A 27,984-nucleotide genomic window follows, 5' to 3' on the forward strand; every position below is an offset into this window, starting at 1 on the left:
TATTTTGTAAAACATGTAGAACATGTTTAGTTCACGCTGTTTCAAGATATTAGCGGGCTTACATCGGAAGTTGGGTTAAATTAAAACAAAATCTTAATATATTTTCCATTTTAAACATTTTTTTAATTTATATATTTAGCAAATTTAGAAAGGCGACCATAAAATATGTTGCTTTTACTTTGTTTTATTTATACATTTCTTTGTATTTTTATTAGTATTTTTGTGTCTGAGTTCCCCCCTTCAAAATAAAATGTCACGTTTTAAGAAAACAACGGTATACTTAGATGCTACATTTATTTGTCTTAGTTTTGAATAGGTCCCCCCAAAAACTTATCAGGCGTGAACATTTACCTAAAAGTTAAAGTACCGGCATTTCAGAGCTACCCCTTCATTGTGTACTTCCTTGTTAGGGTTTCCATGGCAACGACGCTTTAACGTAATAAACTGTATGGTAGTAACAGTTGTCTTCCTCGGCTGGGTAACGTGAACATTACGGGTCTTTTTACACTCTTACCAAAGTGACATTTATTGGATGGACACTCGATAAAGGTAACAGTTTCCGCTTGTTGGTTTCTCTGCCATTTCTTTTCTCTTCATGCTAGCTCGGTTTTTGAGAGGTTTGTCAACATCCGGCATACTTTTTTTATGTATCCGTTTCTTTTTTTTTAAGTATCCTTGGCATCCGCCTCCTGGACATTCAGTGTCCCAAAAGATGGATGGCTGGAAAAAACTTCCAGTCCTGCCACCTATTAAAGGAAGGTGGAGGCCGGACGAACTCGAAAAGATCATCACCAAGAAAAGAGAGATGGAGGAGGAGCAGGAGGTCCACGAGGAGAAACTGAGGCGACTAAGCAGCAAAATAGCACAACAGCAAAACAAATCCCTCACAAACTTGTAGGTTTTTTTTTTTTTTTTTTAATTGTGGCATTAAAAGTACTAACAGTCCAATTGTGAAAGCTGTCGGTGAACAGGAATGATCTAGTTGTATTCATTTCAGGGTCTCCAGAGCCAAAAAAGAGATGGAGAAAAGCCAAAAAGAAGGAGCTTGTCGTCTTTCACCAGAACCCCAATTTCCTCCTTCGGTATTTCATTGTATTTATTTATATATTTTTATTTGTTTGCACTTCTTGTGTTGTTTTTAAAGTCCCACTCCAACTATATATTTTCTTTCATTGTGAAATCATTGCTGGTGTTTTAACTATTTTTATGGAGTTTTTAGCCAAAGCTGAAAAGTCTTTTTTGGGCGAATTTTCTGCAGCTCGGAAGGAGTTAATTAGAAATTCACCTCTGGATTGTGGGTGGGACTGTTGACAGGAAGTTCGCCTCCACTGATTTCCTACTATTTCTTTGTTTACACACTCTCCTGCTAGCTTAATGGGGCTAGGCATTGGGGGTATTGATCCGATACAGGTCAAAATCGCCGATATCAATACCAATATCGATACCAATATCGATATTTTTCGTAAATGCGGTGGATGTGACATAAACCTCAGAATCTCAATTGTTGAATATCTGTGAAGGTTTTTTTTTAGTTTCCCCTTTTTTTAAATTATTTGATAAACATAAAAACAGAATTAGGACAGTATTTTCAATTAAAAGGTAAATAGTATATTATAATAAAAACTTCTTAGAATTAAATAAAAAGTTCCTGATACATCGTAATTTGAATAAATAAACATGCAGAATGGCAGTTTTAATCCTAAATTATTTTTACATGTCCTCTATCATGAGAAAAATGCTACAATAACACATTAAAAAACACACTTTCATTGAAGTGGGTCTTTACCACAAATATTGCACACATTGTGTTCTAGTAACAGACTATTTTCAATAATTACTCTACAGATGCTAAGTGAGGAGCAACAGCGCCTGGTATGTTGACATTTCTAGGACAACCCTTTTGTTTCTTTAGGGGAGGCGGGGTCTGCTACCTGTCTAATTTGTGTTCACTTTTTGCAGAAAACATACAATTTCTTAAAGCATTGTGTGGAGAGCCGATCTGATGACTACAACATGCCACAAGACTGGATGGACAATATTTTAGCTAGAGTCCCAGCTAAGCTTAAAGAGACACCAAATCGAAAGGAACACACGGAGGAACTCTGCAACTTAGTCAAAGATGATTTCAAGAAAGTTTTGGTCCAGTATACAGGTAATGCCAATTATCTGATGTGTGTGAATACAAATTGTGCATAGCTCCAATCTTCAAGAATAATTTATTTTAGGAGTCTTGAGGAACTGACTACAACTTCTTCAGTTGTCTCTTAAAGATAATTTATTTCCAGAATTAAAAAAATCAAATCTTTTTTTTAAGTATACTTTTCTAATTATTTTTATGACTATCTATTAGGCATTTTCTTGCAGCATAAACAATTGAAAATACTTACCAAAACAAACAACAATAGTTTTATAATTCTCTATTCTCAGTGGACTCTGTGTTAAAGAATCCCCTAAACGAAGAACAGAACTCAGAAGAACAGATATTATCACAGCCAAGGTTGGTGTCCTTTTTTATATACACTCTAAAAACATTATAATATTTATTTTGTGCTACTCTACACAGTTTGTGATCCATCTTTTGTAGAATTGTTGAGTTTTCCCAGCCAAGGTATGATAGCTTTTTGAAAACCAGAAGCTGGACTGAAAATAAGTTGCACATCGTTGAACCAGTGATGCAGTCTATTTTGGATATTGGCATTACAACATTTTCCTCTCTGGTCCTTGTTAATCTTCCAGAGTACAGGTAAGAAAAAAAAAAAACTAATTATTTATTTTGTGAGGTTATTATATATTTATTTGGTCTCTTGCTGGTGTAGAGCTTTAGGACCCATGGACTGCAAAACTCTGCAGAACAAACTAACTTTGGAATGTAAGAGGAAGGAAGACAGTGTCATGAGTATATGGTTCCCCCAGATCCTCAAGCTGTTCAATTTTGAAAAGATACAAGAAAGCACTGATGACCAGAAACAAGCTTCCTTCTACAAATGTGCATCAACCCTCATTTCCAATCAGGTAAAACCATGTAAAATATGTTTTGAAAATAACAATTCGAATAGTTTTTTGTTAGTAATATTGATTAAATAATGTCACACATTTAATCTGGGAATTTTTAGAAAAAGATTAATTGTAAATGCAAAGTTTTACCTTTTAATACTCAAAGGGGTTCCAACTCTGCATTCACACTCCAATGAAGGAGTGGCCACTTAACCCCACCCACTTCAGGGTGATGTTTGATAATAGTGAATACCACAGTATTTCAGTTTTTCATTTATTTTGGCTTCCTTTTCGGATTGTGAACCAAAATGTAAAAAAAAACATGGACATTTGACATACATTAAGAATAGTTTTCAGAGTTTTTCGATTTTTTGACCTCTCAACCATCACTGCAACTTACCAACATCTCCTGCGCTGAAACTGAAGATGCCATGGTCAAAAGGCTTCAGAAAGCCCATTCTGTTTTGGACAAAGTATATGCTGTACTCTGAGGATCATGTTCTTTATTTCCTCAGTGGATTCAACAGTACTCACCCTGCCCTCCCCAACAGAAAATCCATGATATAACATGTCACTCCGGTCATGCAGTACAGAAGCATCTCGAGGGAATGTACATTTCCCATTATGAAAGTAGATCTCAGACTTTTAGTACAACTCTGCTGATTATCAATTGAAGAGTACAGAACAGTGGTTGTACAGTGTGTGAACAATCACTCAGTCATTCATCTTAAATGTCGACAAACAAAAGAGTTGATTGTAGAGTTTGTAAGAGATACTGAACTGGAAATGAAACACCTGAGGCTGTTAATCAAAAAAAAAAAAAAAAAAAAAAAGGACAGAGCACACTGCTTTATGTGAAAGCTTCAATGTTCACTGCACTAGGTCGAAATTCTTTCAGAAATTTGTGGAGGAAACGTTACATTTCTGCAGAGATTGATGGAACCTTTTTGACATGGGGTGGACGCATTTCATATCACAGTGTTGTTTCAGAAGCAATTAACATTTTAGAACCAAGTTTTCATGTTTCCTTTTTATTGCAAATGCACGATGCAAATGTAGTTTCACAATCTAACATTTGAACTCACAAAAATTTTTCTTTTTTTGCTTTCTTAGCTGCGATCCGCCCTTCACAAAAGTATAGATGAGTTTGTCAGCGTGTTCCACCCAAGCCGAAAACACTGCCTGCCCATCTTTCAAATGGCTTTGACGTTTGACGATGAGAAAATGGAAATGTATCCCACTCCTCGAGACGTGGAAACATCTGTTCTGGAGATCCTAAACGTCATCACAAATACGTTTCAGGTTTGCCTCTTTTTCTTTATGAGCACTTTAACCGTCCTAATGTTTGCTGGACCAGCATTAACATCTGTAACACTGATTCACAGAAAGTTCAGACTGTTCAGTCGTGGTTGGGGCACACATCACCCTCTTTTGTGAATGCCAAGGTGACTGAGGATTACTTTTCGTGGGCTCAGACCACTGTGAAGAATGCTGTCCTGAAAAACATGGAGGAACCTGGCAAACATTTCCAAAGCTATGGTAACCTACCAAAAACCAGATGTTGGATTTTGCCAGTCAGCTGACACCAGTTTGGTACTAACTGTGTCTGATTTTGTAGTTGACAGCTACCGTTGGCTTGTGAATGGAACTGCCCGGACTCAAGTTGACACATTTTTTAAAGAAGAGCACTCCTTTGAGGATTATACTAAGGTGAGGAATGATGACTTTAGTTACCAGAAAATATTGTTTCCTTATGCTTGACGATGTTTATTTATTTTTTTTGTGCTTTTTAAAGAAAGTGGAGGAGTTCCACAATCTGGCAAAAAAGATCATCAGCCTTCCATCAAAAGTCTACTTCACAATGGTCCAGCTGGACTGCGAGGAGCTGAAACAAGGGCTAGCCAACAAAGCCAAAGGCTACGCTGACCTGCTTCTGGAGAAACTGGTGATCAGACAGCGTCAGCAAAGTCTACTGTAGGTCTCTCCGGTCAAATTAGAATTTTTACCTTCTCCCTTCTCCTTCATTTGGCTCTCCAAATGGAGAGTTCGATGGTGTCACCAATAATCACCAGTGCTAGCTTTAGCGCGGAGCTTCCAGCGCTTGAATATACACAACAAACCTACGTGAAGAAAAGCACTTCTCGCAGGGAAGACTTTATATCCCTCTGTTTGGAGGGTCGGATTTAAAAAATACATTTCCCGGACACACTTGGACTTAAACTGCTCCTTCAAAGGGAGGGGAAAGGGAGAAGGGCTAAGGCGAAGGGAAGAATTCGGATTGGGCCTTCCTGTAGCAGTTGTTGCTGTGCTTAAAATATATGTTTCGATTGTAACCTGCAATAAATATTTTGTTTTCTAAGGATCTGTTCTGAATTTGAAGCCATCAAAAAGAGGATTCTGGACGTTCCAAAAAGCACAGAGGAAATTGCTGAGATGGAAAAATACATCGATTTTACCAAGAAAAATGTCATTCCAGAGCTAAATAAAAAAGTGAAGGTGAGATACTGGATTTGTTCCTGTATCTCACACAAAAGTACAGCAAACCTGACATCTCTTAATATACACAATATGCTCTGACAGGATGCCAGCAGCCACATCATCTACCTACTGGAAACCCATGTTGCTAAATCAGAAGACATCAAGCTAAACTCTACGGTTTATCTCTGGCCGCACAACATCCTCCTTGCATTTGAACAGAGTGAAGAGGTAATGCTGTCACACCTGCTTTAAACAGCCTTCAATGTTTTGGGATCATCAGGTTTAGCAATGTTAACAGCTTTAATGTTCTAAAGGTGCTGCAGAGTTCCAGACAGAAGGAAGAGAAAGAGCTGTTAGCCAAAAGAGAAAGACTGACTGCACAGCTAGAGAAGTTGGAACGCACTATCAAAACATTTCCTCTCTGTTCAGAGTTGGGTTTGATCCAGGAGGTAAGAACTCATAAAGAAGGATTTCTGTGTTTGGATTCTTGTTTAACCCTGCAAAACCCACTACACCAGGGGTGTCAAACATACAGATGGTTTAATCCGGCCCAGTCATGAAGGGAAAAAAAATATAAGGATGTTAGCAAAAAAATGCAAGTTTCTAGCCCATTCCTGTGGCGAGTTATGGTTATTTCAAGAAGTGCCTGCAATCTCCAATTCTGCCACTAGGGGAAATCCTGTACCCGCATAAGATGAGATCAAGAAATAAACAGCAAATCTTTGCAAACGTGTGCCACGTCTGTGTAAGATATGAGGTGCAGAAGACAGTTAGGTTCCCTACAGCCTCACCGTAGTTACGTTACTATAAAAATTATCAGGTGTAACACCCCAATTACCAAGATGTTGTTGTCAAAAAGATAATAATAATAATAGCTCTAATAATAATAATAAGTGATAAAGCTACTAGGTTTTTTGAGGCATTTTTTTTCCCAATAAAACAAAACAAAGCTTCAGATAATAAGATAACCAAGTTGGGTTATTTTGCAACTACGTTACTGGTCCGGCCCACTTGAGATCAGACGGTTTGAGTTTGACACCCCTGTACTAAACAAAATTCTTCTCTTTTTTCTTTTTCTTCATTTGAAATCCATTTTTAAAAAGGAGTATAATTTTATTTACGAGATACAGTTAGTATAAATGATGATACATAAGGTAATGTGGTAAGTTTTTGCTCACAGCAATGCTACTCTAAGATGCACAAATACTGACATGGGTGTTCAGGACAAAAAAAATAATTAAAAACCACTGTATTTACCCACTGACTCAAATTTGATCCACACGTTTTTAATATTGTGTAACTACTTTATAAAGAATTAATTATCAGCATTCTTTCAATACAGCAAATAGTCATTTGGATTAGGATTAGATCTACTTGAAAGATGATTTCATTGTTGCAATAAATACATGACGAATTATCTAAAGGTCAAATCTGCTCTGAAGGGACTTTAAATTTGCCCTAGAAGGCTCAGATGACTAGAAGTGGGCAAATTGTTCAAACTTTGTGCTCCTCAAAATTAATAGTGAATAATAACTGGATGGATCAGGCAGCGTGTATTGTCATATGTTAAACTGTAGATGGGATTTTTGCCTAGAAAGAATCGTTAGGTCAACATCAAGACATTTCCAGACAATCGTGCCGACTGTCACAGTTTAAAATTTAGTTCTAATTTATATCACAGAGATCCTGCAATGCTACTTTTAGTAAGCCAATAGGCTACAACCCAGCCCGCAGAAAGCAGAACTTTCTAAATTCAGAATGCTTATATCCTTTCATTAGTGTTTCTGCAATGCCATTTTTTAAGACTATTATTTATAAATGTACTTTGTATCTGTATAAAAATGTGCTTATATATTAACTATAACATAATGACTTTCATCAATAGTATGTTGCAGATGTCCGAACTGCAGGAAAACGTCTTCAGGAGACTGAAGAAACTATTGCTGGCATTAATAAAGAAGAGTCTTTCTATAAATGGGAGATAACATGTTACCCAGAAGTGAAGGCTATGAGAGAGCAAATGGAGCCGTACCAGAAGGTTTTTGAATGTATCCTGAAGTGGCAGCATGCAGAGAGCAGGTCTAAATTTTCATTTGTGTTGAGCTTCAATGTTTCTTGTTTTTTAGTATTTGTTTAACTTGTCAGCCTCCCTCTGCAAAGGTGGATGGATGGTTCCTTCTTGGACTTAAATGGGGAAACCATGGAAACTCAAGTCGACGAGTTCTATCGGGAGATCTACAAGATGTTGAAGTTTTTCCAACAGAAGCAGAGTAAAGCTGCTCAGGAAATGGCAAAGACTTACAGGAAGGCAGAAGGACAACCAGATGAGAAGGATCCAATCAAGCAGGAGAGTCCCACAGTTAATTTGTGCTCTATTGTTATAGAACAGATCAAAAAGTTCAAGGTATTTTATGAACTAATTCAGCTATTATGAAGCGTTCTGTTCAAGGACGATCAGTCACATGGATGATGCTTGTCTTACAGGACTACATCCCTGTAGTGTCCATTCTCTGTAACCCAGGTATCAGAGGTCGTCACTGGGAAAAGATGTCCCAGATAGTGGGGTATGACCTCACCCCTAATTTTGGTACATCACTACGCAAACTTTTACAACTGAAACTGGAACCTTTCCTGGAAGAGTTTGAGTCGATCAGTGTTGCTGCCAGCAAAGTAGGATTTCTGAAAACATTGAGTATGTTCCAAAAGGGAGTTGAATTGAATGTAGCATGCACCTACTTTATTTTTCTGCAGGAGTTTTCTCTGGAGAAGGCGATGCAAACCATGACACAGGTGTGGGATGCTGTTTCTTTCCACCATCAGCCTCACAAGGACACTGGCGTTTCCATCTTGACTGCCTTGGATGATATTCAGATGATGCTGGACGACCAGATTGTGAAAACTCAAACCATGATGGGCTCACCATTCGTCAAACCTTTTCAAAATGAAATGAAGGTAAAATGACATTTTAATGCCACTTTGAATGTGTAATCACAATATGTTGACATTGGAGTTCAGGCAGCTTCTTAATGTCTTGTTTTTGGTTTATAGCAATGGGAGGAGCGTCTGCTTCATATCCAAGAATCCATCGATGAATGGCTAAAATTGCAGGCCCAGTGGCTTTACCTGGAACCCATATTTTCATCTCAGGACATCATGCAACAGATTCCGGAGGAGGGAAGACTCTTCCAAACTGTTGACCAAAACTGGAGAGAGATCATGGGTCATTGTATCAAGGACCCAAAGGTAAAAATACACAGTTCTTATTAAAAATAAAGCTAAACCAATGCAAACAAACCCTTAGTGTCATTATTGTTTGCCATTAACAGGTTTTGCAAGCAACCTCACTTCCTGGTTTACTGGAAACACTGCAAGAATGCAATGCCCTTCTGGAAAAAATTATGAAAGGTCTGAATGCCTATTTGGAGAAGAAACGACTATTTTTTCCAAGGTGAATTTCTTTTCAACTCCTTGTCAAACTTTCAATGTCTTCTCTCAAAGCACAGACCTTGATATTAGCTGCTGCTCTGCATTCAGGTTCTTCTTTTTGTCCAATGATGAAATGCTGGAGATTCTTTCTGAAACCAAAGACCCTCTGCGTGTCCAGCCTCATCTAAAGAAATGCTTTGAGGGCATTGCCAAACTGGACTTCTTACCCAATCTGGATATCCAGGCAAGGCAGTCCCACATTTTGTTACTGACGTTGTTTGGTGCTGGATTTTAATTTCTTAATTGAGTATGCGCACATTTCCTGCTCAGGCCATGTACAGCAGTGAGGGAGAGCGTGTTGAGCTGATCCAGAACATCTCCACATCTGAAGCCAAAGGAGCTGTGGAGAAGTGGCTCCTTCAGCTGGAGGATGCGATGGTTTCCAGTGTAAGGGATGTAATAGATCGCTCCAGAGTGGTAAGATGACTTTCTGGATACCTTAATGATACAGATCGGTCTGCTGAGGATTTATTGTGGATTTTGCATTCGGATATTTTGAAAGTTACTTTATGCTGTCTTCTTGATTAATGCTATAGTCATGTTTTACTATTCTATGAACAGGCCTATGAAAAGACTGCAAGGAACCAGTGGGTCAAGGAATGGCCAGGACAGGTGGTGCTCTGCAGCTCACAAATTTTTTGGACTTTGGAGGTTCACAAGGCCTTCGAGACAGGAACTAATGTAGGATATTTATGAATGCTTTCTCCACAGTTCTTTAGAATAGACTTATCTTGTTTCTTAAAGGTGCCGTACCATGAAATTCCAACTTTTTGAGCTTTTATGTGTATTATACTGTTCATTCCTCACTTTAAAGAACCCCAAAGTGGTATTTTAATCTGTCCATGCATTGAGTAATCCTCTAAAAACCTGCACTTTGAAGTGGAGCCCCTCAAATAATCACGAAAACGAGTGGGTTCTCACATGCTGATGTCACAAAGTGAGAACAGCCCCTTACAGGAAGAGTCTAGTCTGACACACTCAATTTCTCTGCAGAGCTAGCAGTGAGCATCAAAAAACTTGCAGATAGAAAAAAAATGCATGAAAAAAACAACTCATATTTCATGAATATTTTTGATACACTAAAAAAATATATATATGATCATATACATGGAAATTCTTAAGTCTGATAGACTTAAGAAAATCATGTTATTGGTCCTTTAAGAGAATGAGAGGATTGTAAAGTACATTTTAAAAACAGTTTAATAAACAATTGCATTAGTGATTAACAAAATGATTTTAGTAGTAAAGTGCAAACTTACTTCAAAGACCCAATCTGGTGAAAATGTTATTTTTGGTGTTTTTAACATGTTCCTCTGGCATTTCTTGATTATGGAAGATATTTATAAAGAAAATTAAGCTTAAAATCACATTTCTGGTTATTTCTGTATTGACCAAAAAAACGACTATTTGAAAAAGAGCTTTTTATTTTTTTGGGGGGGGGGGTTGCTCCGCCCTCAACTCAGTAGCAAATTTCTGATGAACCCCTGCCGCTCTGCAGAAACTATGTTCTAGAAAGTAAAAAAGTTTTTTTGATTTTGGCTAAAAGTAGTATATTCATAATTAAACGACCACCAGGAACACTTTTACTACAGCTCAAAAGGTGATTGGAGTGGGACTTTAAACAGCCAGTCTCTGAATATTTCTGTCTATAAAGATGAATGGATGCTTGCCCTACTATATATATTAAGCATGTTTTTGGTCCCTTTAGGGTTTAAAGAAGTACTATCAACAACTCCAAAATCAATTAAATGATATTGTAGAACTGGTGAGAGGAAAACTGCCCAAACAGACGAGGACTACTCTTGGAGCTCTGGTAACAATTGATGTCCATGCCAGAGATGTAGTCATGGAGCTCATTGAGAAAGGTACCTTACTGTGTTGAACACAGCACTCAGAGACAGTGCACAATTTTCACTCTAATATTCCATATTTTTTAGGTGTATCGCATGACACTGACTTCCAATGGCTGGCTCAGCTTCGCTATTACTGGATGAACGACAATGTTCGCGTCCACATAATAAACTGTGATGTAAAATATGCCTACGAGTACCTGGGGAACTCACCGCGTCTAGTGATCACTCCTCTGACAGACAGATGCTACAGAACCCTGGTAAAAAAATCTATTCACATGCTTTGTCTTCATACCAGGAGAGATGAAACTCTAAAGCTTCACACTGTTTCAGATTGGAGCGTTCCACCTGAACTTGGGGGGCGCTCCGGAGGGTCCGGCTGGGACAGGAAAGACTGAAACTACAAAAGACTTGGCCAAAGCGCTTGCTGTTCAGTGCGTGGTTTTCAACTGTTCAGACGGACTGGATTATCTCGCAATGGGAAAAGTAATCAAAATCACTGAATGAAAAAAAAAAAACCTTTTATGATTGTTGTGTTGTTGTTTGAACCAGTAATGTTAATGTGTTTTAATTCACAGTTTTTTAAAGGTCTAGCTTCATCTGGAGCCTGGGCATGCTTTGATGAATTCAACCGCATTGAGCTGGAGGTTCTATCTGTAGTGGCCCAACAGGTTCTCTGCATTCAGAGGGCCATCATGCACAAACTGGAGCACTTTGACTTTGAAGGGACCATGCTCAAACTGAATCCCAACTGCTTTGTGTCCATCACAATGAATCCGGGCTACGCAGGACGTTCAGAACTGCCAGACAACCTCAAGGTACTTAATGGGGAAGCACAGCATTCAGTTTTTTATATCGATAGAATTTTTTAATTTTTTATTTATTGTAATATTGTGCAATATTGAACAGAAATTACACTCTGCCATGTACTGATATGATGTCACTTTTTGTGTGTTTTTGTTTCTGTTTAGGTCTTGTTCCGCACGGTAGCCATGATGGTTCCAAACTACGCTCTAATAGCAGAGATCTCTCTGTACTCCTATGGCTTCCTCAACGCCAAACCCCTGTCAGCCAAAATTGTGATGACCTACAGGCTTTGCTCAGAGCAGCTCTCATCCCAGTTCCACTATGATTACGGAATGCGAGCTGTCAAAGCCGTCCTCCTGGCTGCTGGGAACCTCAAACTCAAGTTTCCTAATGAGAATGAAGACATCCTGGTAATTAGTACCGACAGAAATCAGTTTAATTGAAGTATTTCGTCTGTGTCAACCTTTCTACCTCTGTTATCGGATGCAGCTCCTGAGATCCATAAAAGATGTCAATGAGCCCAAGTTTCTATCCCATGATATTCCGCTGTTTAACGGAATCACCAGTGACTTATTCCCAGGCATTTCCCTTCCTGTGGCTGACTATAAGGTTGTATGCTTGATTTTGTTTTTCCTTTTTTTTTTTTAATTTTCTTTATTCTTGATTGTTTTGTCTATTCGTGTCAGCTTTTCTTAGAGGCTGCTGAAGAATGCTGCAAAATTCACAATGTCCAGCCAACTCCGGTCTTCATGGAAAAGCTGATCCAGACGTACGAGATGATGATTGTTAGGCATGGGTACGTCATCCTTTACCTTGACAAATCTAACTGTGCTCACATGACAAAAATGTAATTTTTATTTAAAGCGTGTAAGCAAATATTTAAACCAATATTTATAGGTTTATGTTGGTGGGAGAATCATTTGCTGGAAAAACTAAGGTACTGCACGTTCTGGCGGATACTCTAAGCTTAATGAACGAGAGAGGACATGGTGAGGAGGAGAAGGTCATCTTCAGGACACTGAATCCAAAGTCTATTACCATGGGACAACTCTTTGGACAGTTCGACCTTGTTTCCCATGAGGTAGCCTGACGTCATCTAAACTAGCGATAAATACAATGACCTTGTATTTTGATAATCAGTTGACAATTATTGTTGCTTTCAATCGTCTCTACTTGGATGTCTCTTTATAAGTGGACAGATGGAGTTGTAGCCAACACTTTTCGTGAGTTTGCTTTGGCTGAAACGCCAGACCGCAAGTGGGTGGTGTTTGATGGTCCCATTGATACACTGTGGATTGAAAGTATGAACACTGTCCTGGATGACAACAAAAAGGTAAATAACATTTAAGAATAGCAAATTATTTTACTTTTTTAATTTGCATCTTAAGACGATATTTTTTTGTGTTGTTCAATCTGCAGTTGTGCCTGATGAGTGGGGAGATCATTCAGATGTCCAGTCAGATGAGTCTAATATTTGAAGCGATGGATTTGTCACAAGCTTCGGTGAGAAAACTTGTTCAATCTGGATTTTTGTCCTTCTATAGCTCTGTCATTACACTATAATTCAGTACACAAGATATTATGTTTTAGATCAATTAGAACCTGAATTAATTAGCTGAGAGCTGCAAACATTATTTTCTTTTTCTCATTTTGTTTAAATTGAGCCTTAAAGTAAAGGACACAATTTTTCACTCATTTGGGGGATCTTTTTGTGTCATTGCAGCCTGCCACGGTCAGTCGATGTGGCATGATCTACATGGAGCCGTCTCAGCTTGGCTGGAAGCCTCTGGTGATCTCCTGGATGAACACGCTTCCTGATCCTCTGCAAAACCCAGAGAATCATTCCCTCATACTGGATCTCTTTCACTGGCTCATTCCACCCTCCCTCCAAATGCTGCGCAAGCACTGCAGGGTAAGAGACTTGCTAGTTTCAGAAGATCAATTCAGGCATTTTTTTTTTTTTTTATGTGCAACTCAAGTTAGAATTTTAAAAATTGGACAACATAGGAAAGTCCCATTCAAAGGCTTGATTAAAATAGTGTTTAAAACAGAGTTTAAAATTAGAATTTAACTTAATTTATTTACTTTTGCCCATGTTTTTATTTTTACTTACAGTTACTTTACTTTGTTTTGAGCAGAACAAGTTTAAAATGAATCTGCTTTTTCTACATAAATAGCATCTTGAATGATGCATACACTTTATACCAGGTATCCATCTCATTTTTACTTGTCAGAAGCCCTTTCCTGCCAAATGATGAAAAATTTTTTTAAATGTATTTATGAATGTAGCAGCATTTTACTGCTTGACAAAGATTTTTCCCTTTTTCTTTTGCTTTTACAACATTGTAACAACTATAATTTTTTTTTGTGAATCAAATATGCACCTTGACTGCTGTCAGATTTTAAAAACTGAGCGGCTGGATGGCTTAATTGGCCGTGTGTGGCACTTGCACATGGGAAACCAGGGTTTCCTTTCCACCATGAGCTGAATCCAGTGTAAGTTCTTAGTTAAGAGTAGACCCTTCACGAGTTGTGGGTCTGGGTCTCCCTGTGCAGGTCCCCAGCCTTGATGAAATAAATACAACGTTGGGTCTGGAAGGGATCTAGCGTAAAACTCTGCCAATCAAATCCACACATCAGTGAAGGCTGGTTTGTTGCAGTGACCCCTGACTGGATTGGATGTGATTGTGTTTACAGGAAGTTGTCCCCACTAGCAACAGTCACACGGTGGTAGCGCTCTGCCGATTGTTCAAAATGATTCTGGATGAACCATTGAAAACAGAACCTGATGAAGAGAGTATCCACACTTGGATCATGGTAAAAAAGACACATTTTCTAAAAACGTACTTGATTTTTTTAAACTTTACTTATTTCAAATGTTTGATTGGATTTCAATATAACAAAGAGCCCCTCTTTATAGGTATATTTCTATCTACTGAAAGCATATAAAACGTCTTCTCTTTTGCTTTGGCTCATAGGCAGCCTTTGCTTCCTCCCTGGTGTGGTCCGTGGGTGGCTGCTGTGACACGGATAGCAGAGAAAAGTTTAGTGACTTCATCAGACAAATCGTTTCAGGAAAAGACAAAGAACATCCAATCCCTGAAACGATTGAAAGATGGGAGTGTCCAATAAATGAGAAAGGCCTGGTGTATGACTACTTTTATGAGGTACGATTCAAATAGATAAATTGGAAAGAATTTCAGTCACATAAAATCCTTACATCAGGTTTCTTTGCAACAGTTTAAAGAAAAAGGTAGATGGATCCATTGGAAGGACACTATTCAGAACATCAACCTTGGAGACATAAACACTAAAGGGCAGGAGATCATTGTTCCCACCATAGACACAGTTCGGTACACGTACCTGATGGATCTCTGCATCAGCCAAGGAATGTAAGTATTCTCAGAGGTTACATTTGTGCAAAGTTTGTGTCATTGTGATGTTTTGACTTTCTGTGATTTCTGTATTTATAATTAATTTTTTCATGTGTTTTATTTATTTGTGTTGACCAGCCCTCTCCTATTTGTTGGTCCTACTGGTACTGGGAAGTCGGTGTACGTTAAAGACAAACTGATGAACAATCTGGACAAAGATAGCTACCTTCCATTTTTTATCAACTTTTCTGCCCACACAAGTGCAAACCAGACTCAGGTTGGTAGTTGAATATTTAAATCTTGAACCAATAGGAATATATTAAATATATTGATTCAAAAACCTCAAATAACACATGAAGATTAAAAAAAAAAATCAGACAAATGTGAGGTTAACCTTAGAGCACTATTGCTGGGTGATTTTCACCAGAGCAAAAGTATTTACCTGATTTTCAATATGTTGCATTTTTGTGAGTGTCATGGGTCCCTGGGTAAAGTCTCACTTATCCCAGGAATGGGTAGAACCAAAGGCCAAGGCTCTATAATCTTTTTTTGTTTTTTTAGGACTTTTTTTGTTCTCAAATTCTTAATTTTTCAGTTATTTTCAAGTACGTTTTTAGGATCTTCCTGTTTTTGTTTTGCTCTTTGTTACGTATAACACAGTTGGAAATAAAAGATAACTACACTCATGTATTATGTGTTGTCATATTTTGCTCGATTTTTTAATGACAAATACTTTTTATTGGGTATATTACATTTTGGGTAAAAATTATTCAGCAAAAGTTATGGTGTAAGTTTTTATAGCGGAAGTGTTCTAGGGTTAAAAAGGCATAGTTTACTTGAAATTGTTTTGACCGGTCTCTGAAAATGTTGCCTTTTAAGTGACATGTCACGATCAGCTGACCTATTGAACAAATTTGTCATATCTTTCTAAACGGCCACACCCCTTCCTTCCTCATTGGGGTTCTCCTTCCTATGGCGTCTTTGGTCCAACTTTGGAAAAAATGTTTTCTTTTTACGTTTGCATTGTCCTAAATCATAGCGTGATTGCTGAAGTTGCATAACAAATTTTCTTTTTCGTGTGTTCTTGTGTCTGATTTCAAAAGTAAATACATTCTTAACCTTCTATTTGTCTGTTTTAAAAAAAACGTACTCATACACATGAAAGACTTTAAAAAGCAGCTTTATTTCCCTGTTAAATTCAAGTTCTAATATTTTTGTAACACCTTTTCAGAATATCATTATGTCCAAGCTAGATAAGAGAAGGAAAGGGGTGTTTGGCCCTCCTTTGGGAAAAAAGTATGTCCTGTTTGTGGATGACCTGAACATGCCTGCCCGGGAACAGTTTGGAGCACAGCCTCCTGTGGAGCTCCTACGACAGTTTTTAGACCATGGACACTGGTGAGACACCTACTTTCTGAGGCCAATTAAAAAAAAGTATTCTGACCATGTCCTTATGATAGGAAAATCCATTATTACTTTGCTGAGTTGGATATGTTCTGTTATCACAGGTATGACTTGAAGGACACCTCCAAAATCAGCCTTGTGGATGTTCAGTTCATCTCAGCGATGGGTCCCCCTGGTGGTGGAAGGAATGCTGTAACTTCTCGATTCCTTCGGCACCTCAACGTCATAAGCATAAACCCTTTCAGCGACGACACCATGGTTCACATTTTCTCGAGTATTGTGTCCTTTTCTATGAAAAAGAATTTGTTCCTACCTGAGTTTGTCAACGTGGGAAACCAAATCGTCACAGCCATGATGGAAGTGAGTTATTACTTTGTAATAACTGGGTTTTAGGCTGAAATGTTATTTAGTAGCATGACATCTGTTCTGTCTTTTTCCCCTAAAGGTGTATAAGAAAGCCATGGAGAACCTGCTTCCCACTCCAGCCAAGTCTCATTACACCTTTAACTTACGGGACTTCTCTCGAGTCATCCAAGGCTGCCTGCTGCTGAAAAAGGAGTCCCTGGAGGACAAGCACACTCTGATCCGATTGTTTGTCCATGAGGTCTTTCGCGTCTACTATGATCGCCTTGTTGATAACGAAGACAGAACGTGGCTCTACCAACTAATGCAGAGCATAGTCAAGGATCACTTCAATGAGCCGTTTGACCAAGTTTTTGAGCAACTGAAGCAAGACGATAAAGAAGTAAGAACACGCATATTTCCTTGAAATGGAGCCACATGTCTTAGTGCCAAAATATATTATTTCAAGGAATGTTAGCAGTATGAATAGTAAGTGTACATTTATATATTTTCTTTTAAGCTGGAGGAGAAAGATATGCACAACCTACTGTTTGGGGACTACATGAACCCTGACCTGGAGGGTGATGAGCGTTTGTACACTGAGGTGCCCTCGGTTGAAACCTTTGCTGAGGTGGTCAAATCGTGCCTTGAAGAATACAACCAAATGCACAAAAATCGAATGAATCTGGTCATTTTCAGGTACGTTTTGTTGTATTGTTGAATTTAGAGAGTCACGTTTTGACTAAGATACATGAACTGTGTGCTTTAAAACGCAGATATCTCCTGGAGCACTTGTCACGTATCAGTCGTATATTAAAGCAGCCTGGAGGCAATGCTTTGCTAGTTGGAGTCGGAGGCAGCGGACGGCAGTCCATAACTCGTCTGGCCACATCAATGGCCCACATGACCTTATTCCAGCCGGAGATCTCCAAGAACTATGGCATGACGGAGTGGAGAGATGATCTAAAGGTTTGATTTGAAGATTAGAAACACTACTAAGAACCTTTGTAGCTTGATCTAAATTTCTTTAAAAAATGCAGATGCTGCTGAAGAATGCTGGAGTTAAAGGACAAAAGACGGTCTTTCTGATAACTGACACTCAGATTAAGGATGAAGCCTTTCTTGAAGACATTGACAGCGTGCTGAACACTGGAGAAGTGCCCAATCTGTTTGCAGTAGATGAGAAACAGGAAATCATGGAGGTAAAAAACCCATTAGTGAACAAAAAAATTTCCTTAAATCTTATTTATTTCTTTTTTTCTCTCCAGACGATTCGCCCCATCGCTCAAGCAGGAAATAAAAGTGTGGAGCTGAGCCCTTTGACTCTGTTTGCCTTCTTTGTGGCTCGCTGCAAAGAAAACTTGCATGTTGTGGTGGCCTTCAGTCCCATTGGAAAAGCATTCCGAAAGCGTCTGCGGCAATTCCCATCTCTCATTAACTGCTGCACCATTGACTGGTTCCAGGTAAGTTGTTAAATATTAGATGGTGCTAATTGCTGTAAAATTGATATCAAACACTTCCCCATAAGAAATCCATTTCATCTACTTTTTTATCTCGTGTTTGTTTACACATTCATTCCTCCATCCCCAATCGCAGCCGTGGCCAGAGGAAGCTCTTGAGCGAGTTGCCAATTCATTCTTGGAATCACTTGAGATGAGTGAAAACGAGCGGCAGGAGGTCATAACCATCTGCAAAACATTTCACACCTCCGCAAATCAGCTCTCAGACAAGTAAGACACACTTATCAGGAACCTGCAGATTCAAAGGTGCAACATGTAAATGTGAGAGTGTTTGGTTATGTTGTTGTGGTTAATTGCAGATTCCAGGCTGAACTGGGTCGCTATAATTATATCACTCCTACATCCTACCTGGAGCTGATTGCAACTTTCCAGCAGCTTATTTCTCAGAAGAGAGAGACCATCATGAATGCAAAACAGAGGTATATCAATGGGCTTGATCAGCTTGCTTTTGCTGAGTCGGAGGTAAGCTTTTTCACTTTAACCTTCGTGTACATTGTGTTGTTTTTGTGATTATTTTTAGGTTTTGAATTTGCTGCAGCTGTTCTGATCAATGTTTTTTTTTCCCTGAAGGTTGCTAAAATGAAGAAAGAACTGGTAGATCTCCAGCCCAAACTGGAACAAGCAAAGATAGAAAACACCAAAATGATGGAGGTGAAAATGCTACACAACACAATTTCACTTCTAAATTTACTTTTAACTGTTGATCAGTTCATAAACATTTTTAACATTGTGAACATATGTGAAGGATAATGCTCGACGAAGTGTGAATTATCAGAAGTTAAAGCACGCCACAGAAACCTGATGGTTGCTTCTGCAAAGTGTGTTAATTTCTGATAATACACACTTCGAAGGGCATTTTCCCGCTTAAAGATGGTCACCATTGACATGAAAACAAAGGTTCCAATGAAATAAATTCAATTCTGTCACCATTGTTACGTGGTATGGATATCACCCGATTTCACCGTTTTGGGAGCAGACGATGTTAGCAAGAGGTGATTGGTCAGAGAATCTGTCAATCAAACGCTTTGAACGTTTGAGGTTGGGCCAGCGAGCACCACATGCTCTTATTGAGGCATCTGATTGGCCACTTTATAACTTGAATACTAGCAATAAAGAAAATATATCATTAAAAAAGTATATTTAGCAAGAACATGTTAAAAAGAGACACCAGAGTAAGAATGGTGATTCTGACAAACATAATGACTGAGTAATAGCTGTTCATTTCTCAATAGAAGTCTATAGGATTTTGGCTTTATTAAATAAAGCATCAGTTCAGAGAGAAAGTTCACCTCTGTTTGTTTTTGTCCAGATGATGAAGGAAAAGTTTGTTTTAAAGAAACCCACGCAGTGATATAGAACATTTCGAACTTCTTTTTTTAAGGGTGCATTCCATAGAGCTGCCACAAACGATTAATTTAACAGTCGACTAATCACCGATTATTTTTTCCGATTAGTCGACTAATCAGGTCATGCGCAAACTGGATGTAAAGCACACATCTTAACCATCATTAGTTTAAAACTGAAAAAATCCTAAATTGGCCAAAATAGCTTGCATGCAGCTGAAATATTAGCTAAGCTCTAAACTAGTCTAAAAACAACAAAGAAATTAGCCAAAACAGCTAGCATGCAGCTGAAATATTGGCTAAACTTATAAATAGCCTATTTTTAAAAAAAAATACTAAATTAGCCAAAATAGCTAGCATGTAGCTGAAATATTAGCTAAACTTCAAACTAGCCTAAAAAATGTGAAAAAATTCCAGTTAGCCAAAATAGCTAACATACAGTTGAAATTTTAGCTTAACTCCAAATTAGCCTAAAAAACATAACAAATCCTAAATTAGCTAACACAGCTAGCATGTAGCTGAAATATTAGCTAAACTCCAAAATAGATTAATGATCCTCAGTAAATGTCAAAATAGTCCAAAAAGCTAGCTGAATGCTATTATAACTTTTAACTTTACTACAGTCTGACTCCATATAATATAAAGTAACGACTAATCGACTATTAAATTAGTCGTCGACTAATTTAATAGTCGATTAGTTGTCGATTAGTTGACTAATTGTGGCAGCCCTAGTATCCACCCGGACCATGGTATGAATTTGTTTGAAATGTTTTTTCAGGTGATTGAAGTAGAATCTATAGAAGTGGAAGCCAAAAGTAGAGTTGTTCATGTTGACGAGGAGGCGGCAGCCATAAAAGCCAACGAGGCCCAGGCTCTGAAGAGCGAGTGTGAGAGTGACTTGGCTGAAGCCTTGCCTGCACTGGAAGCAGCTCTGACTGCTTTGGACACATTGAAGGTGAGCTAACACACTTTGCCATCCAGACTGTTGGAGATCTATACAATAAAAGGATCTATGTTTTGCAGCCCTCTGATATCAGCATTGTGAAAGCGATGAAAAATCCTCCCTCAGGAGTGAAGCTGGTTATGGCAGCTGTATGTGTGATGAAGAACGTGAAGCCAGATAGGATACCTGACCCTGCTGGGACCGGAAAAAAGGTCAGCATGGGATCTTTCAAAGGGGTACTGACTTCAACCATCAAAATACTTTGTATCTTGCAATGATTTTTTCTTTATTGCCTAGATATCTGACTTCTGGGGTCCAAGCAAAAAGCTTCTGGGAGATATGAACTTTTTACGAGATCTTAAAGAGTACGACAAAGACAATATTCCTGTGAGTTTTGAGAAAATACAGTTTTCAGCTTAAACAACTTATATTGTCCTAACGACAACATCAATGACTGAACTGCAGGTTCCTGTGATGCACACAATTCGGAATGAGTTCATGACCAATCCTGACTTTGATCCCAGCAAAGTGGCAAATGCTTCCTCTGCAGCGGAAGGCCTTTGCAAGTGGATCACAGCGATGGAGGTTTATGACAGAGTCGCCAAGGTGCAGTGTTTTTGTGTCTTTCTACACTCTATTTACCTCCCCTTTTTTAATGATAGCATGTTCCTTTTTTAGGTTGTGGCTCCGAAGAAAGCGAAGCTTGCAGAGGCACAGGAGTCTTTGGCTGCTACTAAAGCTGTGCTAGACCAGAAGAGAGCCGAGTTGAAGGAGGTTGAAGACCGGTTGACTGCTCTTCAAAAAACTTTTGAGGAGAAGACAGAGGAAAAGGCCCGCCTTGAGATGCAAGTGGAGTTATGCGCCAGGAAGTTGGAGAGAGCAGAAAAGCTCATCGGTGGTCTGAGTGGAGAGAAGACAAGGTCACAACCAGACTATAATCTGTTTCTGACTGTTTTGTTGTTGTTTTTGTGGTATTAAGTAAAATGATTGAATCCAAATGCTCCCATAGATGGTCTAAAGCAGCAGAGGACCTGCAGAACACTTACGACAACTTGACAGGAGACGTTCTTATTTCTGCCGGCGTCATCGCCTACTTGGGACCTTTCACTTCTGGCTTCAGACAAAACTGCACCAAATCATGGACCACTCTCTGTCAAGTAAACATAAGACGCTTTTCACCTTTGTATTCAACTTTTGGGAATTGAATGCATTTTTCATTTCTATTACTTGTTTTTTGTATCTTTAGTCTAAAAACATTCCATCTTCAGACGAATTCTCTCTCAGTAAAACTCTGGGGGATCCCATTGAAATCAGGGCATGGAACATAGCAGGCCTTCCCAATGACTCTTTCTCTATTGACAATGGTGTCGTTGTAAGAAATTCGCGTAGATGGTGAGTCTCCTTTACGGCAGTAACTCTAACCAAACATAGAATTGCGCTACTTTGTTTGATATTGTCCTCTTTGCAGGCCTTTGATGATTGACCCTCAAGGTCAAGCCAACAAATGGGTGAAGAATTTAGAAAAAGACAACAACCTGAACGTGATCAAGCTAACTGATGGGGACTACATGAGAACCCTTGAAAACTGCATTCAGTTTGGAACCCCACTGTTGCTCGAAAATGTTGGAGAAGAGCTGGATCCGTCACTGGAGCCTCTGCTGCTCAAGCAAACGTTCAAACAAGGTATAACACTGCTTCAATCCTTTTGTGACAGCGTACCCTGAAATTTCTCGAATTGCAAACTTTTTGTGTCCTCGTTTATTAGGTGGTGTGGAATGCATAAAACTTGGGGATCGAGTGATTGAATACTCGGCTGACTTCCGTTTCTACATTACGACCAGACTCAAGAACCCTCACTATCTACCAGAGGTGGCCACCAAAGTGTCCTTGCTCAATTTCATGATCACGCCAGAGGGGTTGGAAGACCAGCTGCTGGGAATAGTTGTTGCAAAAGAGAGGTAGAACAAGATGACGTATTTCATTTGCAGCCAGAATAAGTTAAAGACAAGTTCTTATAACCACACTATTGTTTGATCTTCAGGCCCGAACTGGAAGAGGAGAGGAATGCTTTAATCCTGCAGTCAGCTAATAACAAGAGACAGCTAAAGGAAACAGAGGACAGCATCCTAGAAACTCTCCAGTCTTCCAAGGGAAACATCCTGGAGGATGAAAGTGCCATTCAAATTTTAGACTCTGCAAAGATAATGTCCAATGAGATCACCAAGAAGCAACAGGTAGGAACATATAAAAAAATAAATGTTGGCTTTGGAATTACAAATATAAGAAAAATAAAAACTTTTTTTTTTTTTACAAATTTAGATTGCAGAGAAAACAGAACTCAAGATAGCAGAGTCCAGAGAGGGCTACAGAGAGGTCGCCAAGCATTCTTCCATCCTCTTCTTTAGTATTGCTGATCTCACCAACATTGACCCCATGTACCAATACTCCCTCATCTGGTTTGTCAACCTCTACATAAACTCTATACAAGACAGGTGAGCAGCACATGATACTAAGACTATTCTCAAAGTTCCCCTGAATTCAAATTAAAAAGTGGACTGATTTGGAGGGTTTTTACATCTCCATTAACAGCAATCAATATTTAAACTATTCTATCATTTTGCAGTTATTCTAAAGCTAAATTAAAAAGTAGATTGAACAGACTGTATACGTTTTTTAAAGAATATTACTTCTCTAAAACTTCTTAAATGTCCACTCATTAGCATCAAGTCCAAGGTTCTGAAGCAAAGACTTGAGTACTTGAAAGATCACTTCACCTACAACCTGTACTGCAATGTCTGCCGGTCGCTCTTCGAGAAGGACAAGCTTCTTTTCTCCTTTCTTCTCTGCTGCAATTTGCTGTTGTAAGTTTTTATTTTTAATTCAAAAACAGTTAAAGCATTAAATCAGGACTAAAAAGAGATATGACATTGTTTGTCAATATATTCTCAGAGCTAAGAAAGAGATCGAGCACTCAGACCTGATGTTCTTGCTCACTGGGGGAGTGGGTCTGCAGAACACTGTGGCCAATCCCGACCCCAGCTGGCTTCAGGACAAAAGCTGGGATGAAATCTGCAGGGCTAGTGAACTTCCAGATTTCCAAGGACTAAAGTAAAAAGTCTTTCAACCACTGTATTTTTTTTTTATTACTTGTACCTATCTGATGAGTGCATTTTTACAGAGAGGCTTTCATCAAAAATCCAGAAGACTTTAAGCTCATTTATGACAGCAAGGAGCCATGCAGCATTAGCTTGCCTGCACCCTGGGGTGACAAACTCACAGACCTGCAGAAGATGATCATTTTTCGGTGTCTCCGACCTGATAAGATGGTGCCAGCAGTGACTAAATTTGTGACTCGCAATCTGGGCAAAAAGTTTGTCCAACCTCCTGCCTTTGACTTAACAAAGAGCTACCTAGACTCAAACTCCACCATCCCTCTGGTGTTTGTGCTTTCTCCAGGAGCTGACCCCATGGCAAGTAAGTAACACTGTTACAAACAAGTGTGTTGACAACTAGTTGGGAAGTTTTTTATGTTAAACTGTCTCCCCACAGGTTTGTTGAAGTTTGCCAGTGACAAAAAAATGGACGGTTCGAGGTTCCAGTCTATTTCTCTGGGTCAAGGCCAAGGGCCCATAGCTGCTAAGATGATATCCACAGCCATGCAGAATGGATCCTGGGTGTGTTTGCAGAATTGCCACCTGGCTGTTTCATGGATGTCCAACCTCGAGAAGATCTGCGAGGACTTCAGCCTCACAACGTGTCACCAAGACTTCCGCCTCTGGCTCACAAGCTACCCCTCACCTAAGGTAAGAAGGAGTTCACTTTAATCATTGCAATAGTGAATAATTACCTAATTCTCAACCAGCAGGGCCAAGTGGGTCCCATATGGTTTAAAAGTGGGCAGAAAATGTGGGCCCCAAATGGGTTTATCCACAATTTCCGTGGTGCACCCCCAACCCAATTGGGGCCCACATTTTCTGCCCACTTTTAAACCATATGGGGCCCACTTGGCCTTGGCTGTCTGGGTTCTGTATTAATTATTTGACAAATTAAGCATTTATCTTCACAATCAGTTTCCAGTGAGCATCCTGCAGAATGGGGTGAAAATGACAAATGAGCAACCGACGGGACTTCGCCTCAACCTTCTGCAGTCTTACTTGACAGATCCCGTTTCTGACTCAAACTTCTTTAATGGATGTCCAGACAAGAAACCAGTGAGATTTTTTTTCTCTTTAATTCATAAAAATTGAATTTGAAACAGATATTTGTACTAGTTCTGGTATTTCGTCACCAGGTTTGGGAGAAACTCCTGTTTGGGCTGTGCTTCTTCCATGCTCTTGTTCAGGAGAGGAAAACGTTTGGGCCTCTGGGCTGGAATATCCCCTACGGGTTTAATGAGTCTGACCTCCACATAAGCATGAGACAGCTGCAGGTATTTATTCATAATTGCTTCTGTTTTGTTTCTATTGTCATGAAATGTAAATAGTATGTTTCTTCTCTCCTCAAGCAATTTGTGAATGAGTATGACAAGGTCCCATTTGAGGCGATTACATATCTTACTGGAGAGTGTAACTACGGTGGCCGGGTGACGGATGACTGGGACAGGCGCCTCCTGATGACCACTTTAGCAGATTTCTACTGCGAGGACATAATCAAAACATTCCGTTACCCTTTCTCACCCAGTGGTCAATATTTTGCCCCGCCCAAATCTACCTATGAAGAGTACATCCAATTCATCGAGGTACGAGACATTTAAAATGATCATTATTTGAAGCGTTCCATCCATCAGTGCAACGACTTTTCTATGTTTTAGAATCTACCACTCAGTCAGCAACCAGAGGTGTTTGGACTGCATGAAAACGTGGACATTTCCAAAGACTTGCAGCAGACAAAGCTACTGTTTGATTCACTGCTGCTTACCCAGGGGGGAGGAGCCATGGGAGGGGTCAGCTCTGGGGGTGACAGCGCCCTCTATGATATAGCAAACAATATACTCACCCAGGTAAGAAGTAAACTTCATATCCATACTGTCAGATGAGCAGTGGTGCAGTAGTAGTTACGCCACAAATAAAGACACACATATCGTTTTTTTTTTTACAAATAATGCCCAAATATTTGACTCATCATCTGAAAGAAGGTTGCTAAAAAGACTCAAGATATCTCTTCTAAACTTTGGAAAGATCCTCTTTGCACACACAAAACAAGATGAGAAACTTCAAAACTTCCCTCATACAGATTTGAAGGCTTTCAAAGACAGAAAGTGACGACTTGTCAAAATGAGGTGTACTACTCCGCATATTTTTGTGAATTTCTTAATGCAACATCCTCTAATCAATGCACAGAAAATGGAGGAGAAGACATTATTAATAAAGGTGATGAGCTTTGAAGTTAGAAAATTATTGAACCAGAAACAAAAGTTTGCAATTTTATTGGGTCTTTTGGCATTTTAATAAATGTCTGCATGCTATTAAATAAGATAAATATTGTAAGTCTGTTTGTTTTATCACTATTTTAAGACATTTTTGTGAAGTATTAAGGCAGAGCCATTTTAAATAAATATGTTGAAAAAAACGAAAATTCTCTTCACATAATTGCGTGTTTAATGTTGCATTTCTAGCCTTCACACTTGTCTTTCCTTCAGCTTCCACCCACTTTCGACAGAGAAGCAGTTCTCCTGAAGTACCCTGTGCTCTATGAGGAGAGCATGAACACTGTGCTTGTTCAAGAAATGGAGCGCTACAACAGGTGTGAACAGACAGATAGCTGTCAACTCGGAGCAGAATAAGTTGTTCTTGTCATCCTCGCTGTTGTTCTTGGTCTTTTAGGTTGTGCAGCACCATTTGTGTGAGCCTTCAAAACCTTTTGAAGGCTATCAAAGGCTTGGTGGTGATGGATTCAGAGCTGGAGGCAGTCGCAGGAAATCTGATCGTGGGCAAGGTCCCGGAAAGATGGGCCAAATTCTCTTACCCGAGCCTCAAACCCCTCGGCAGTTACATTACTGACTTTCTAGCGAGACTCAGGTTTTTACAGGTTAGACATTTCTGCAACATTGAAAAGACTCATCTTTATCATATCAAACTACAGATGTGCATTGCTATTTTCTTTCTATTCCATCTTTGTCTGCACTGTCACCTCACATCTCCATAGATTTGGTATGAAAATGGACAGCCCAAGGTGTTCTGGCTGTCTGGTTTCTTCTTCACTCAGGCTTTTCTAACTGGAGTTATGCAAAACTTTGCAAGGAAATACCAAATCCCCATTGACCTGTTAACCTTTGATTTTGAGGTTGGAAAATGAACAATTTTTACCTAAATTCAATTTAAAACCAACATTCTGATTGTCCTGACAATGCATTGACAAAAAATTTTGTTTTTCTTTCAGGTTCTTCCTATTGATAAGTCAGAAACCGCTCCTGAAGATGGTGTTTACGTTAACGGGCTGTTTCTTGATGGAGCTCGATGGGACCGAGAGAGGTGTGTAGAAGACAAAGAAACAGAGGGGGTTTATTTTATCCTCATCATGAGGCACACAAGCACATTTATTCATGCTGAAACAGGATATTAATATCCAAAAACTGAATATCCATGCTTTTAAATTGACACTTTTTTTTCCCAAATGTCACCAAACATCCCATATTTTTGTCCTCAGTGGAGTTCTGACTGAACAACACCCCAGAATTCTCTTTGACTCCATGCCTATCGTCTGGGTGAAGCCAAGTAAGAGCCGCTAATTCCCATTTAAACATTTATAACACATTATGCCATTTGTGAAATCATTTTTTACTTATTTTCTTTATCGATGACATTAACTGGATTCACCCTTTCCCCCCCTTTTTTTGTCTTTAAAACAGCGGAAAAAAAGAACATAAGTCAAACTGACAGCCTGTATGTCTGCCCTCTGTATAAGACCAGTGAGAGGAAAGGAACTCTGTCAACAACGGGCCACTCCACCAATTTTGTTATTGCAATGATGCTGTCAACCAAGAAGCGCCCACAGCACTGGATCAAGCGCGGCGTGGCCATGCTCCTCCAGCTAGATGACTGATATCTGATAACCTCCTACTGCTATCACACTGACTGGTTCGGGACAGTGCCATGTACATGTTTTGGCTATTTCTGTTCTCAATTGAGAATAGTCTATCTTTATAAATAATCTTCATTTTACTTGATTGCTAGCAATTTCAGATTCACACCTCAACACAGAGGGCCTTGAGTTACAGGGCATACTAGTGAAACAAAACTATATTTGAAGGAAATGTTCTATCATTTTTTAAAAATTGTTAATAAATTTAAGAAGTATTAAGAAAAAAAAAAACAATGGTGAATTGTGTTCTTGCTTTTTTGCCACACTGTGTCCATTCCCATTTGGTTGTTCAAAGGCACTTTTAAGAAAAAACGTGCACACAGTGTGACCGCTGTTCAGCCATCAGACCAATGCCTCCTAACA

At 39.1% G+C, this 27,984-nt stretch overlaps 1 protein-coding gene across 2 annotated transcripts; it reads left to right on the forward strand.

Annotated features, from left to right (window-relative positions):
* The first annotated feature begins 348 nt into the window (after positions 1 to 348).
* On the forward strand, positions 349 to 27,855 carry dnah12 (dynein, axonemal, heavy chain 12). 2 transcript variants are annotated; one of them, XM_024292535.2, is made up of 74 exons: positions 349 to 549; positions 671 to 894; positions 998 to 1,082; positions 1,846 to 1,872; positions 1,960 to 2,152; positions 2,428 to 2,497; positions 2,585 to 2,743; positions 2,817 to 3,012; positions 4,108 to 4,296; positions 4,380 to 4,533; positions 4,613 to 4,704; positions 4,790 to 4,968; positions 5,355 to 5,490; positions 5,575 to 5,700; positions 5,787 to 5,921; positions 7,358 to 7,551; positions 7,633 to 7,876; positions 7,957 to 8,142; positions 8,224 to 8,424; positions 8,521 to 8,715; positions 8,799 to 8,920; positions 9,007 to 9,142; positions 9,229 to 9,375; positions 9,520 to 9,639; positions 10,667 to 10,823; positions 10,896 to 11,068; positions 11,142 to 11,294; positions 11,387 to 11,626; positions 11,780 to 12,025; positions 12,105 to 12,224; positions 12,302 to 12,411; positions 12,513 to 12,696; positions 12,808 to 12,948; positions 13,035 to 13,118; positions 13,339 to 13,527; positions 14,313 to 14,432; positions 14,594 to 14,782; positions 14,856 to 15,007; positions 15,128 to 15,266; positions 16,221 to 16,387; positions 16,498 to 16,753; positions 16,839 to 17,138; positions 17,256 to 17,434; positions 17,512 to 17,704; positions 17,776 to 17,937; positions 18,004 to 18,198; positions 18,332 to 18,465; positions 18,555 to 18,717; positions 18,826 to 18,906; positions 20,377 to 20,553; positions 20,622 to 20,753; positions 20,839 to 20,928; positions 21,007 to 21,147; positions 21,220 to 21,461; positions 21,551 to 21,698; positions 21,788 to 21,933; positions 22,010 to 22,224; positions 22,307 to 22,499; positions 22,583 to 22,775; positions 22,861 to 23,033; positions 23,262 to 23,402; positions 23,491 to 23,649; positions 23,720 to 24,015; positions 24,091 to 24,344; positions 24,612 to 24,752; positions 24,833 to 24,970; positions 25,046 to 25,279; positions 25,352 to 25,540; positions 26,180 to 26,283; positions 26,364 to 26,568; positions 26,686 to 26,823; positions 26,920 to 27,011; positions 27,187 to 27,254; positions 27,389 to 27,855. In XM_024292535.2, exons 2-74 carry the CDS (start codon positions 713 to 715, stop codon positions 27,580 to 27,582), a joined length of 11,898 nt encoding a protein of 3,965 aa, XP_024148303.1. In that variant the 5' UTR covers positions 349 to 549; positions 671 to 712; the 3' UTR covers positions 27,583 to 27,855. The 2 variants fall into 2 exon arrangements, with proteins under 2 accessions (XP_024148303.1, XP_036068662.1); XM_036212769.1 differs by having other exon boundaries at positions 349 to 894.
* Positions 27,856 to 27,984: the final 129 nt, after the last annotated feature.

Source organism: Oryzias melastigma, linkage group LG7, assembly GCF_002922805.2.
Source record: "Oryzias melastigma strain HK-1 linkage group LG7, ASM292280v2, whole genome shotgun sequence".
Classification (NCBI taxonomy): domain Eukaryota; kingdom Metazoa; phylum Chordata; class Actinopteri; order Beloniformes; family Adrianichthyidae; genus Oryzias; species Oryzias melastigma.

Excerpts from the sequence above, each read along its gene's own strand:
- dnah12 (XM_036212769.1), top strand. The coding sequence starts at position 596 with ATGCTAGCTCGGTTTTTGAGAGGTTTGTCAACATCCGGCATACTTTTT. Across the intron at positions 12,412-12,512 it reads ATGATGATTGTTAGGCATGG|GTTTATGTTGGTGGGAGAAT; the intron begins GTACGTCATCCT and ends CAATATTTATAG. Across the intron at positions 18,199-18,331 it reads GCACCATTGACTGGTTCCAG|CCGTGGCCAGAGGAAGCTCT; the intron begins GTAAGTTGTTAA and ends CCCCAATCGCAG.